This window comes from Rhinatrema bivittatum, chromosome 5 (genome assembly GCF_901001135.1).
Source record: "Rhinatrema bivittatum chromosome 5, aRhiBiv1.1, whole genome shotgun sequence".
NCBI lineage: Eukaryota > Metazoa > Chordata > Amphibia > Gymnophiona > Rhinatrematidae > Rhinatrema > Rhinatrema bivittatum.
In genome coordinates this window covers 53,313,922-53,327,690 of record NC_042619.1, presented here as the reverse complement: position 1 = coordinate 53,327,690, position 13,769 = coordinate 53,313,922, and the positions used below count along the sequence as shown (strand labels likewise).

The following is a 13,769-nucleotide window of genomic DNA, read 5'->3' as shown; positions in this document are numbered from 1 at the left end:
ATGTCCAGAATAGGTACAGAGCGAAGGTGTGCTACTGAGGTTGACATCGCTCTTACTGAGTGTGCTTTTACTCGCCCTTGCAGAGTAAGGCCTGCTTTTTCATAACAAAATTGTATGCAATCTGCTAACCAGTTTGACAGAGTATGCTTACCCACTGCTTTACCTGGTTTGTTTGGATCATAGGATACAAACAGCTGACTGGATTTCCTTTGGGCTGTTGTGCGGTTTAAATAGAAGGACAACGCACGCTTACAGTCCAAAGTGTGTAAGGCTCTTTCACCCTGGTGGGAATGAGGCCTAGGAAAGAATGTAGGTAAAACTATTGATTGGTTCAAGTGAAATTCCGTGACAACCTTAGGAAGGAATTTTGGATGTGTACGTAGGACTACCCTGTCATGGAGGAACTTTGTAAAAGGTTCGTATGTGACTAGTGCTTGTAATTCACTGACCCTTCTAGCTGATGTAACGGCTATGAGAAATACCGTTTTCCAAGTAAGGTATTTAAGGTCACAGGTATTTATGGGTTCAAACGGAGAACGCATAAGTCTGGTTAATACTACGTTCAGGTCCCATTGTATGCTTGGGGAATGAACTGGAGGTTTAATGTGAGTTAGGCCTCTCATGAATTTACTGACGAGAGGCTGTGTGGAGATAGGTGCATCTCCCAGCTTGTTATGGTAAGCTGAGATTGCACTTAAGTGTACCCTTACAGATGATGTCTTAAGACCAGAGTCTGAGAGATGGTAAAGGTAATCTAGTAGTGAGGTAGTGGGGCAGGTGAAAGGATCTAAATCTTTCTGAGTGCACCACAATGTAAACCGTTTCCATTTATAGGAATAATTCTTTCTAGTGGAAGGTTTACGTGCAGCTATAAGTACTTGAGATATAGTGGATGGAAGGTTGAGAGGTTGTAAGATCAAGCTTTCAACATCCATGCTGTCAGGGACAGGGATTGAAGATTGGGATGGCGCAACTGACCCTGTTCCTGAGTTATGAGGTTGGGAGCTACTCCCAGGTGAATTGGATCCCTGACTGAGAGATCTAGCAGTGTGGGGAACCATACTTGTCGAGGCCAATATGGGGCTATGAGTATCATAGTCCCCTTGTCCTGTTGTAGTTTCACTAGTGTTTTGGTTATGAGTGATATCGGTGGATACGCGTATAACAGGCCTGAATTCCAATGGCGAGCAAAGGCATCCTTTGGTAGGCTGTTCTGCTGTCGGAGTAGAGAGCAGTAATTGTTCACTTTGTAGTTTAGCTGGGATGCAAAGAGATCTATCGTCGGTTGACCCCAGCGTTGGAAGATCTTGGATGCTATTGTTGGATCCAATGACCATTCGTGTGGTTGGAACTGACGACTGAGGCGATCCGCTACTGTGTTGTGGATGCCTGCTAGGTAGGTGGCCCGTAGAAGAATTGAGTGTGTTAGGGCCCAGTCCCAAATCTGTGCTGCTTCTTGACAAAGGAGGTAGGAACCTGTCCCCCCTTGTTTGTTGATGTACCACATGGCTACTGTGTTGTCCGTTTGTATCAGAACAGTCTTGTGTGATAGGCAGTCCTTGAATGCATGTAGCGCATAGCGTATAGCTCGAAGCTCCAGGAGGTTTATCTGAAAAGAAGCTTCGAGTTTTGTCCACTTGCCCTGTGTCTTTAGATGACCAATGTGTGCTCCCCACCCTAAGGTGGATGCATCTGTAGTCAAGGTTACTTGTGGAACTGGTTGCTGGAAAGGTAGGCCTTTGAGCAAGTTGTTCATTGATGTCCACCAGATGAGTGCAGCTCTGAGTTCTGGTGTAATATGAATGGGCGTGGACATTGGTTGAGTGGCTTGTATCCACTGTGCTTTGAGTGTCCATTGCAGTAGCCGCATGGTCAATCTGGCCATGGGAGTTACATGAACCGTGGAAGCCATGTGCCCTAGAAGGATTAGGCACTGATGAGCTGTTACCTGGAATTGGTTGCGAAGATTGTGAGTCAAAAGGACAAGTGTTTGAGCTCGATCTCTTGGAAGAAAAGCTTTTGCTATCGTAGTGTTTAGGTCTGCACCTATGAACTGTATAAGATGATTTGGTGACAGATGGGATTTCTGGTAGTTGATGAGAAATCCCAAGGAGTGAAGCACATGGATAGTGAGCTTGAGAGAAGTGAGAGCTCCTTCTTTTGATTGACTCTTGATGAACCAATCGTCCAGGTAAGGGAACACGTGCACTCTTTGTTTGTGGAGGTGTGCCACTGCTGCCGCCATGCACTTTGTGAATACTCTTGGTGCTGATGCAAGGCCGAATGGCAGCACTTTGTATTGAAAGTGTTGATCCATTACCCGAAATCGCAGGTACTGGCGATGAGGCGGAAAGATAGGGATGTGAGCATAGGCATCTTGAAGATCCAGAGAGCAGAGCCAATCTCCCCTTTGAAGAAGCGGTAGAATGGTGCCTAAGGACACCATCCTGAATTTTTCTTTTTTGAGAAATTTGTTGAGATTTCTGAGGTCTAGAATGGGACGAAGGCCTCCTGTTTTCTTTGGAATGAGGAAATATCTGGAGTAGAATCCTCTGCCCTTTTGAGGTCCAGGAACTGGTTCTATGGCCCTGGCTTTCAGAAGGGTGGATAATTCTGTTTGAAGAATTATGGAATGTTGATTTATTGTCCAAGATGGAAGTGGTGGGTTTTCTTTTGGAACAGTAAGAAAATCCAGTTTGTAACCGTGGGCTATGATGGATAACACCCACTGGTCGGTGGTGATGGAGGTCCAAATGCTGTGGAAGTATTTTATTCGACCCCCTACTGGCATATTTGGGAATGGGTTGATCTGGCTGCTGCTCTCTGGGGCTTTTCAAAAACCAGATGTAGTGGCAGTTTGTGGTGGAGGTTGAGCCCTTGCAGGCCTTTGTCTAGGCTGTTGGCGTTGAGATGGCCGGCCAGTTCTGGGCCTACTTGCTGGGGGGTAATATTGACGTGGACGGTAATAAGGCCGTCTAGTGTCCCGTCTTGGAAGCTTCCTTGCAGAAGGCTGTGTATCTTGTGGTAGTGAAGATAACTGCTTTAGTGTTTCTGTGTGGTCCTTCATGGTTGCCACAGCTTCTTTTACCTTCTCTCCAAAAAGGTTATCCCCCAAGCAAGGCAGATCTGATAAATGTTCCTGTACCTCTGGGCGCAGATCAGAGGCCTTGAGCCATGCCCACCTCCTTGCAGCTATACCAGATGCTGAAAGTCTTGCCGCAGTCTCGAAACAGTCATAGGTGGCTCTGACCTCATGTTTCCCTGATTCAAGGCCTTTGTGAATAATATTGTTGAAAGGCTCCTGATACTGTTCGGGAAGAGAGAGAGACATTTCTTGAACCTGTTTCCAAAGGTTCCTTTGGTACTGGTTCATATATAATTGGTAAGATGAGATCTTAGACACCAGCATAGAACCTTGAAATATTTTTCGTCCAAGGTTGTCCAGAAACCTACTCTCTTTCCCAGGTGGTACAGAGGAATGGGACTTTAGTCTTTTTGCCTTCTTTTGGGCGGATTTGACGACAACTGACTGGTGAGGCAACTGGGTTTTTTGAAATCCTGGGATAGGCTGCACCAAGTAAGTTGCCTCTGCTCTCTAGTTTACTGCCGACACAGATCCTGGATGCTCCCAAATTCTGTATTGCAGTTCCTGGAAAACTTCATGGACAGGGACTACCAGCATTTCTTTAGGAGGGTCCACGAACTGTAGGACCTCCAAGGTTTTTTGCCTTGCATCCACCTCCGTTTGTATGGGAAAGGGGATGGTTTCAGCCATATCTTTAACGAAATTTGTGAAGGAGAGGTCCTCAGGAGGTGACTTCCTGTGGTCATCTGGTGGAGATGGTTCTGAAAAGATGTCTTCATCCGAAGAATATTCAGAACTGGTGTCCACAGGCACCTCTCGTGGAGTGTGATGAGTAAGTGGCTCCCTAGGCCCTGATGGCAGAAGTGGAGAACGAGGCCTTGGAGGTCTCGGTATGCCAGATGGACCTGGAACGGGCTCCTCTGGTACTTTATTGGACAAAATATCCAGGAGTGTGTCCAATTTGGAGAGGACCGGATGGAGGATCGACACATCTTCTTTTGGCATCGGTGTAGGAACTGGTGGCACCGGTGAGGGTACCGGAGTAGGCATCGGGACCGGTTCCAATGGCATCATCGGTGCCCCCGGAATCGATGTTGACGGATCCCTCGGCATCAGGCTCGGTATCGATGGAGGTGTCGATGGCTGAGGCGGAATCGCATCGCACAGAGCCTGTTGCACCGCTTGACGTAAAAACATGTCAAGTTCCACTCTCATAGCTGGTGATATCAGAGCAGCTATGGAGGGAGGCGGTGTTGGCGATGCCGATACCTCCTCAGAGCCCTGAGGAGGTACGGAGCCCGGCACCGATATCGGTGGGGATCGCCCTGGGTCTGTAGGCCTCGAAGCCTCTGCTCCCGTCCCGTCCGGGGTTTCTTCGCGGGTGAGGCCGTACCTGACGATGGGTCCCCGGTCATCGGTGCTAGGCATCTTCGATGCTGGTGGCAATGTTTCTCTTTTTGTTTCTCGCTACCTGAAGTCGATGCCTTCGATGACAGTGAAGGGGATGGCGTTGAGGCATCTCCCGCCTCCGGACAAGTCTTTATCAGAAGAGCTTGTCGGACTGATCCTGCAGGCGATGACTGACCTGAAGTTGAGGCCCTTGGAAGCAACTGTATATTGAACAGTTGTTCCATTTTTTCTGCTCTGAGACGACGACCCTTGGAAGTCATCTCTGCACAGGATTTACAAGTTGGAATATTGTGGTCTTTGCCTAGGCAAAGAACACATTCAAAATGCGGATCGGTGACAGACATCGTCCGCGTACAGTTCGGGCATTTTTTAAACCCGGAGGCCATGGCGCCGGACAGCCGTCGACGGCGATGACCTAAAAATATCGGTCCCGGCCGGAAAACGAAAACGGAAAAAGATACTTAGGGAAACCCCTGCGGTGGAAGTAATTTTTTCCGAAATTTTCTAAATTTTTTAAGTAGGTGAAAATCACCTCAGGACTCCAATAGCCTGCGATGCTAATTGCTTCGCGGAAAAAAGAAGACTGAAGGGAGACCCCTGTGGCAGGGAATATCATGGCATGCTGAGCATGCTCAGTAGGCACTCCAGTGCCATTCAAAAGTTTCATGGAAACTTTTAAAGAAGTTTTTTCCGTACATAGGGCTCCATTACCGATGTCACCCATATGTGAGGACTAGCATCCTGCTTGTCCTGGGATAATGACTGTAACAGATTAGGGACGATGATACTCAGAGATTACATTGCATTACAAGGGGGAACTAAAAGGAGAAAGCGCGTGGTTCACAACGTAGAAGCTTAAAGAGGAAAAAGATCTAAGCACCATTTTGGACAACACTTTGAAATCCTTGACTCAGTGTGTGGCAGCAATCAAAAAGCAAACAGAATATTAGGAATTATTTGAAAAGGAACAGAGAATAAAACAGAGAATGTCAATAATACTACTAAATCACCCCATGGTGATACTGCATCTGAAGTACTGTGTACAATTCTGTCACCACATCTCAAAAAATGATATAGCTGAACTGGAAAAGGTACGGAGAAGAGCGACCAAAATGATAAAGGGGATGGAACAGCTAAAGAGGTTATGGCTGTTCAGCTCGAAGAAGAGATGGCTGAAGGCACATATGCTAAAGTCTATAAAATCATGAGTGGAGTAGAAAAGGTTAAATGTGAATCAGGAGTTTACTCTTTCAAAACTCAGGGCCCTTCCATGAAGTTAGTAAGCAGCACATTTAAAACAATCAGAGAAATTAATTTTTTTTTTAACAACTCAAAATTATGCTCCAATTAATTGCTGGAGGATGTGGTAAAGGCAGTTAGTGTAGCTAGTTTAATAAAAATTTGGACAAATTCTTTGAAGAAAAGTCTATAAACCTTTATTAACTAGACAGACGTGGAGAAACCCACTACTTATTCCTGGGCATTGGCAAAATGTGATCTATCTACAATTTGGGTTCCTGCCAGGTTCTTGTGAACTGGACTGGCAGCTGCTGGAAACAGGATACTCAGTACAATGATCCTCAGGCTGACTCAGTAAGGCAATTCTTATCATCTCTAGGTAGACTCTCAGTTTGGTTCCTGAGGTTATGTAGTAATGTCTCAAACTCCTTTATAACATCCTTGGCACTATCCAGTTTTGCTTTGCATACAGTGGAGGTAGACAGTTTGCTTAACATTTCCTGCATAATCTGTTTGATAAGATTGTGACTCCAACCACCCACTCCCCATCCACTAAATAGGATGATAAAATGTTAAAATCTCAACTTAGACACTTCCAAAGAATTTAACAGGGATAAGTACATAAGTGTACTACAGAGCAGAAAATTATCCAGCTCAAAATAATGTTCTCAGTACAAAATGTATTTAATATGCTTAAAATTCAAAAACTTCATGTTGCGTGTCCCATCCGCGGCAGGCCCATGACCGGGCCTACTCTCCTCCGGCGCCCAGCTCCCGGTCCTGGCCCTCACGGCTGTGGGCAGCCGCCTATGCTCCCAAGCCTCCATTGCCTCCTCGGCCGTTCCTGGCTCCACCACGGACTTCCCTAGCTCCCGGTGGGTCTCCCCTCGTGTCCCGCAGGGAGACGCCGCTGTCCAGTGTCCTGCTGCCCTCTAGGCGCGCGCACATGCACCGTGCCATCTTTTAAAGGGGCTGCAGTGGGAAACTAACCACGGCCCCGGATGATGATGTCACCAGGCCCTGCTATTTAAGGCAGGGCCCGCCACTAGTTCCTTGCCTTGAAAACAGGTCTCCATGCTTGTCGTGTGCTCGTTGCTTGTTCCTGACTTTGTTCCAGGTTCCTGTTCCTGTTCCCTTCCTAGCCTTGCTTGGACTGACCTCTGGCTTTGACCAGTGCTACGCCTGGACCGCGCTCAGGACTGACTCTGGCTTTGACCCTTGCTACGTCTGGACCACGCTCAGGACTGATGTCTGGCTTTGACTTTTGCTACATTTTGGACTACACTTTGGATTGATCCCCGGCTTTGACCGTTGCTCTGTTGAACTTGGTACCTCGCCTATTCAGCTGCCTGCCCTGATGCCAGCCTCTTCTTCATTACGCCTTTTGATATATTCCTGGACTTGGTCATCTCAGGCTCCAGCCTACTACTACCCAGGCACCACCCGTTCTTGTTCCTGGCCCTCCGGATCCCTGGCTTATCCGGACCTGCTTCAGTCTTCCTGATACCTCTGCTGGTCCCTGGCTATCTACCACCTCTTCAACTGGGAGTCGTCTGACGGAGGCCCGCCTAAGACCAGCCGGCCCCAGCACCCCAGGGCTCAACCTGCGGGGGACGTGGGCTGGTATTGGTGAAGCTCCAGTCGGCCTCAGTCTTCCAGCCAGTTCTGCCTCCCGATGGTGAGGACCCGTAGGGCTTGCCCTGCGGGTAGCATCAACCCCACCTCGGGCTAAGGGTCCACCTCCAACGCAACACTTCATTTCAAGAAAATTTTCTGCCAACCAAAAAATATTACAAGGCACAACATTCATGTGCCATTTAAAGAAATTATACTGCCAAAATGTTCTTTTGCATTCTATAAAAAAAAACAAGCTTTGCTATTTTCAAGAGAACAAATTTAAAATAAAGTGTTTTCTTTTAATGTGTATTGGAATGAAATAATTACTGTGTACACAATGCATTTTACTTTTAGGATAGCAGGTACATTGTGCTGAAAAATGCAAATGCTGTACTCTGGCTGAAAAATTACATGGTCAAAAAGTGTTCCACTGATAATCTGATAATCACAAAAATGGAAGCAGACCTAGCGCAGTAGATGCCAACTTCATAGCAAGCTAGCTGGCATCTTTAATCAAAGGCTAATAAGTACCAATCTGCTGGGTAACAATGAAACAAAAGTAGTACACAGTACTCTAGTAGAAAGGGAGTACTGAAATCCCAATATAGCTGGTTAAGTGGCAACAGACTTTAAAAAGAAAGTATTGCATGGGCCTGCCAGCCCAATTCACAGCCTTCCACTCAAAGTATAAAAAATGTGCCCTGCTAGGCCAAGCCCCGGATCCTCACCCCTCAAATACTGTTTAAAATGAAAAGTAGGATGGGTCAGCCCTGGCTTCCCCACTCTCCCACCCCCTCCCCGTTAGGCAACATCTAGAATCAATGGGTCCCTTGTTCCCCTTCATATCCTAATCTTCCCACCCACCCAGTACCTTAGCAAATTACTTTCTGCGCTGGGATCATAGTATGCTCGTCCTGCAGTCCCAGCACCTTTTGTTGCTCTAACAGCGATGCTGGAAGCATAAACTACCAATATTACTGTCAGAGATTGTTCTGACAGCAATGCCAGTAGCTTATACTTACAGCATTGCTGTCAGAACACTGGAAGCCAATGGGATAGCGCAGAAAGGGGCTTGCTAAGGTACCAGGTAGGCGGGAGGATTAGAGGCAAGAATAGAGGGAATGGAGGGGGCACTGATTTCAGATGTTGCCAACCCGGGAAGGGGAGGAGGGCCCAGGGCCAACACTACCTTTCTTTTAAAATATTATTTGGAAGGGTTGGGGGTGGCATATTTTTTTAAACTTTGAATTGGGGGGCTGGGTGTCGGGCTGGGAGTCAGGCCGACCGGCCCATACGACATTTTTTAAAGACTTTTGCCAGTTAAGTTTTAAGTTATCCGGCACTTTAGGACTGCTCTGAGACAGGCCTAAAGTTGTCCGGCTAACTTAGCCGGATACAGCTGAAAATTGGCTAAGTTAGTAGGATAACTTAGCTCCGCCCCAGACTGCCCCTTTTTTATCCAGCTAAATCTTAGCCGGATAAGTTCCCTAAATATTCAAGAGTAAGAATTTAGCCAAATAACTCACAATGTATTCAGCTAAATAACTTTGAATATTGATCTCCTTAGCATTTTAAATACATTGGGTTTTGATTCACATAAAAGATTCTGTACATAAAACATGCATTTTTATTTTATTTGCAAAGTTCATTTTTGCATGTTAATAGTCAATATAAATGCTGAATTTCACTATAAATGTCTAAAAAGCTAATTTTTGGATAAAGCATAATTGTATGTAAATGTAACACAAACCGCTTTAGGGGATGCTGGTTGTCCAGCCTTGGGGGTATCCTCCCAAAGGGCTTGTCCACGAGCCCGTACTCGTGCCCGACCTTCCATGGTACCTACGTGGACAAAGACACAGGAGATTAGTGTCACTAAGTGTATACAGATATGTAACACAAGAGATGCAAAATGATTCCTTCAAATTTATAATCACCTTCCCGTTTCCTGCTCCAACTGTTCCCATCACCTAAAGAAATGGTGGGATCTTGCTATTCTCCAAACATTTTGGAAACAGGACCCTTGTTGCTGCTACAGAGGCGTACCGAGGGTCTCCAGCACCCAGGAACCAATGCATTTATGTTGCCTACCCCCACCTTTTAGAAATGTTTAAGGGCAAAAAAGTCACACTAATAGAAAACCCAGAAAAGAAATGAACTGACAGACTGCTATGAACAACCTATGGGGTAAAAGCTTCCTGCCTGCAGTCAAGCCCCCAGCATTGCCCCTTTCCTTGTGATACTTTCAAGCAAATAAAAACATTCTCTGATAAAGAATAAGATCAAGAGTCAAATAGGGTTGCCAACTGGCTCCAGATTTTCAGGACAGGTTGATCCAGTCTTGGTTTTACTCCCCTGCATGCAGATACTTTATAGTCTTGCTTTTCTTGAGGAAATCAGAATAAGTTCCAACATGCAACCTGTCCTGAAAATCTGAAGCCAGTTGGCAACCATAGAGTCAAAGGCTGTGATGTAAAATTTATAAATTCTTCCAAAATTTCAAATTTTTGTACTTCTTACCATCAGGAGAAAAAAAGGAAAATGTGTCCTTTTCTCCAGACCTGCTCACATCACTTTAGTCTCATTACAGTGCATTGCTTGTCCCCTCACCAAATACAGAATAACTGACCACATATTAAAAAGAGAAACATTGAGACAAAATTGGAAATCCCAAAAAGCCATACTTTGCCTGCAGTATAACACCAGAGAAATAAAAACTGCATTTTCCCTATACTATAAAAATATAGAAATTTTCACATGCACATTTCTCTAAAATGACACTGAGAAAATAAAATTATTCCCACTATCTCAGAGAAACAGAAGCAATAGCACTCACTCTTCTACCCTTCCAGCCCCCAGCAGTCTTGCTCCCCAGCACTTTCTCCCCTCTCAGACCTCCCAGTCCCCAGCAATTGGGCTCCCCAGCCTCTCTCCCTTCCCAGACCTCCCAGCCAAACTTATATGCAGTGTAATAATGCAAAAACAGAAACATCACCATGCCTCATAAAACAAAACCAAGAAAATCCATTGATTTAATAAACTATACTAATAAAAACAATATTTTAAAACAGATGATGAATAGCATCTAATAAATAATAAGGATAAAACCAACTTTAAACATTTCCAAAAAATCAATTAAATGTTTCAAAACAGCTGGCATATCACACAATATCCAATAAGTAGAACTATAAGGATAAAAAATGTTCCCCTCTCCATATCTGGGAACTTTGGATTTCCAGTCACCCTAAAATTGTCCTGGATTAGTGGAGGGCAGTTGGGAGTGGGGGGGGGGAGGGGGGGTCAGGAGAGGATTTAACACAAAAACTTTCTTCTATTTCCCTCTCTCTCATATACACACACATGCACCCTTATTCCCTCCTTCTCACACCTCTCTTCCCCTTCTTTCACTCCCTTCCCTCCCTTTCACTCACCTCTCAGTCACTTAACCCTCTTTCCTTTCCCTCAGTCACTCACCCTCTTCCCATTCTCTCTCTCTCTCCTCTCTTCTCTCCCAATCACTTACCCTCTCTCTTTCACCTAAAGTCACAACCCACCATATGACTCACCCTTCCCCCGCGGTCACAGTCTTCTTCCTGTTGGCCTAGAGCAGAAGCCAACCAGCAGGTCATCATTTGGCCCTAGCTCCCTCTCTCATATGTGCATGCTCTCGCACACAAGTACACTCCCTCTCTCATATGCACGTGCTCACACACACACAAACACAAGATCCCTCTCTCTCAAACTCACACTTCCCTCTCACTGGTGCCTCTCCGTCTAATGGTATCGGAGAAAGTGGATGGGGTTCCACGGCTTCCTCCTCATTCAGGCCGCCTCACGGCAGCAGCGAAATGGGATCCGCGGCGATTTCGAAGGACCTCTCCTTCTTCGCGGGAAGGACGCCCCTGCTCCGTCTTCTGCACGGGTCCTACGGCATCTTCGTCATACCTTCCGCGCGAGGCCCTCCTAGGTGACGTTTGTATCCGGGCATGATTCTGCAGTAGAGCCCGGAGTTTTCAGTAGAGTCCCCTACAGCCCCGGAGCCTTGGCCCCTCCACCTCCCGAAAGCCACTGACTAAAGCATACTTCCCGCCAAGAAGTAAAATACACAAACCGTTTTCCTCCTGTGCGCCCTAAGACCACGACAGGTTTCTCACTCGACGGGTCGGACAGCACCCGGTTCCCTATCTCCCACCATACCCCACTCACCCGCGTTCAGCCTCCGTAGCGCCCTCCAGCACCTCAGTCTCTCTCTGCTGACCGCACTCCAACCGTGCGAGCTCCACCCCTTTACTCCGCCTTCCGCTCGCGGCACGTGCCAGCCACGTTCTAAGCTTCCTGTCAATCACCCAGCGTAAGATCCGTGCCTGCGCTGTCAAAGTGTGCGAGAGGTGTAGGCAAGGGCGTGGTTAGCGCGGAGCTCATGCCCCCAACCCAAAGATCCGAGTGTCAGCCGTGGCCCGGACGTATTCTGCTGGCACTACTGTTGCTGTGCTGCTTCGAGAGTCGAGGTCGCTTGTGCTCCCTGCTGACGGAAAAGAGGGAGCTGCTGCTCTCGGCGAGGCCCGCGCTGCAAAGGAGACTGCACTTGTCTTCGAGGCGCGCGACAGAAGGCGGGCTGCTGCTGCGTTGGTAGGGTTACCTGCATCGCTCTAGAAAAGAGGCTACTGCTGCCTAAACCCTTCATGTTTCAGGGAGAGCGAGAGTGAAAGTGTGTCAGCGCATGTATGTATATGTGTGAGTATATAGCATGTGAGAGAGTGTGCGTATGTGACCAAATAGCATATGAGAGTATGTGTATATGAGAAAATAGCATGTGACAGTGTGTGTGTAAGTGTGTATGAGAAAACAGCACGAGAGTGTGTGTGTATGTGACCAAATAGCATGTGAGAGTGTGTGTGTATGCGAAAATAGCATGTGAGTGTGTGTGTGTGTGTATGAGAAAATAGTATGTGACAGAGTGTGTTTGAGTGTGTATGAGAAAATAGCATGTGAGAGTGTGTGTGTGTATGAGAAAATAGCATGTGACAGTGTGTGTGTGTATGCGAAAATCGCATGTGAGAGTGTGTGTGTGTGTATGAGAAAGCATGTGAGAGTGTGTGTGTGTGTATGAGAAAATAGCATGTGACAGTGTGTGTGTGAGTGTGTATGAGAAAATAGCATGTGAGAGTGTGTGTGTATGTGACCAAATAGCATGTGACTGTGTGTGTGTATATGGGAAAATAGCATGTGAGAGTGTGTGTGTGTATGAGAAAAGCATGTGAGAGTGTGTGTGTGTGCGTGTATGAGAAAATAGCATGTGAGAGTGTGTGTGTGTATGAGAAAATAGCATGTGACAGTGTGTGTGTGTGTGTGTGTATGAGAAAATAGCATGTGAGAGTGTGTGTGTATGTGACCAAATAGCATGTGACAGTGTGTGTGTGTATGCGAAAATAGCATGTGACAGTGTGTGTGTGTGTGTATGAGAAAGCATGTGACAGTGTGTGTGTATGAGAAAATAGCATGTGACAGTGTGTGTGTGAGTGTGTATGAGAAAATAGCATGTGAGAGTGTGTGTGTATGTGACCAAATAGCATGTGACAGTGTGTGTGTGTATGCGAAAATAGCATGTGAGAGGATGTGTGTGTATGAGAAAATAGCATGTGACAGTGTGTGTGTGTGTGTGTGTGTATCAGAGAGAAAATAGTGTGTGAGATTGCAAGCATGTGTGTATGAAAGACACTGTATGGGCCCAAGCAGGGAGCTGCTTCTGCCTGCAGATTTCCAGGAAGATGGGGAAAGAAAGCCATCAGGGGGTGTTCCCTGGTTCTTGCATTTGTTTCAGGGGGTGAATGACTATTCCCTGTTTGCCTCTTCCACCCCACTCTTCCACTCCACTCTTCCATCCCACTCACTTTTTGTAGACCACTGTCATGTCCCCTCTCAATCATCTCTTTTGGCCTTTCTTCATGTGGAAGCTGTTGCAGCACCTTGACTGTTTTTGTTTCCTTTCTCTGTGCCTTTTCTATTTCTGCTGTGCCCTTTTTGATATGGGATGTCCAGAATTGCAGACAATGCTCAGGGTGCGACCATACCATTGTTCTATACAGAGGTATTATGAATTTTTCCATTTGTTTTATTCATCATTTCTTTTCCTGGGTGGTTACTCCAAAAATGGAATCCATGATTGTGTATCTGAGACTGGGGTTGTTTTCCCTGTGTGCGTCTCTTTGCACTTGTCCACATTCAGTTTCATCTGCCATTTGGATGCCCATGTCTCCAGTCTCACGTGGTCTTCTGTAGTTCCTCACAGTCTGCCTGTGTTTTAACTACCCTGAATATTTCTGAGTCATCTGCAAATATGGTTACTAGTCGCTCCCCTATCTATTGGGCCGATACCGTACAGTGCACTCCGGCGGTAGGTGTTAATTTCTCTCAGCAC

The 13,769-nt window shown here is 46.4% G+C and overlaps 1 protein-coding gene across 3 annotated transcripts in view; it reads right to left on the bottom strand.

Moving 5' to 3' along the window:
- PIWIL4 (piwi like RNA-mediated gene silencing 4) overlaps positions 1 to 11,686 on the bottom strand; it is a 379,756-nt gene extending 368,070 nt beyond the window's left edge. For all 3 annotated transcript variants that reach the window (XM_029602363.1, XM_029602364.1, XM_029602365.1), the window contains exons 1-2: positions 11,558 to 11,686; positions 9,102 to 9,193 (exon numbers count right to left, since the gene is read on the bottom strand). In XM_029602363.1, coding sequence (XP_029458223.1) covers positions 9,102 to 9,188 — 87 coding nt within the window. In that variant the 5' untranslated portion in view covers positions 9,189 to 9,193; positions 11,558 to 11,686. The remainder of the gene's footprint in view (positions 1 to 9,101; positions 9,194 to 11,557) is intronic.
- Positions 11,687 to 13,769: the final 2,083 nt, after the last annotated feature.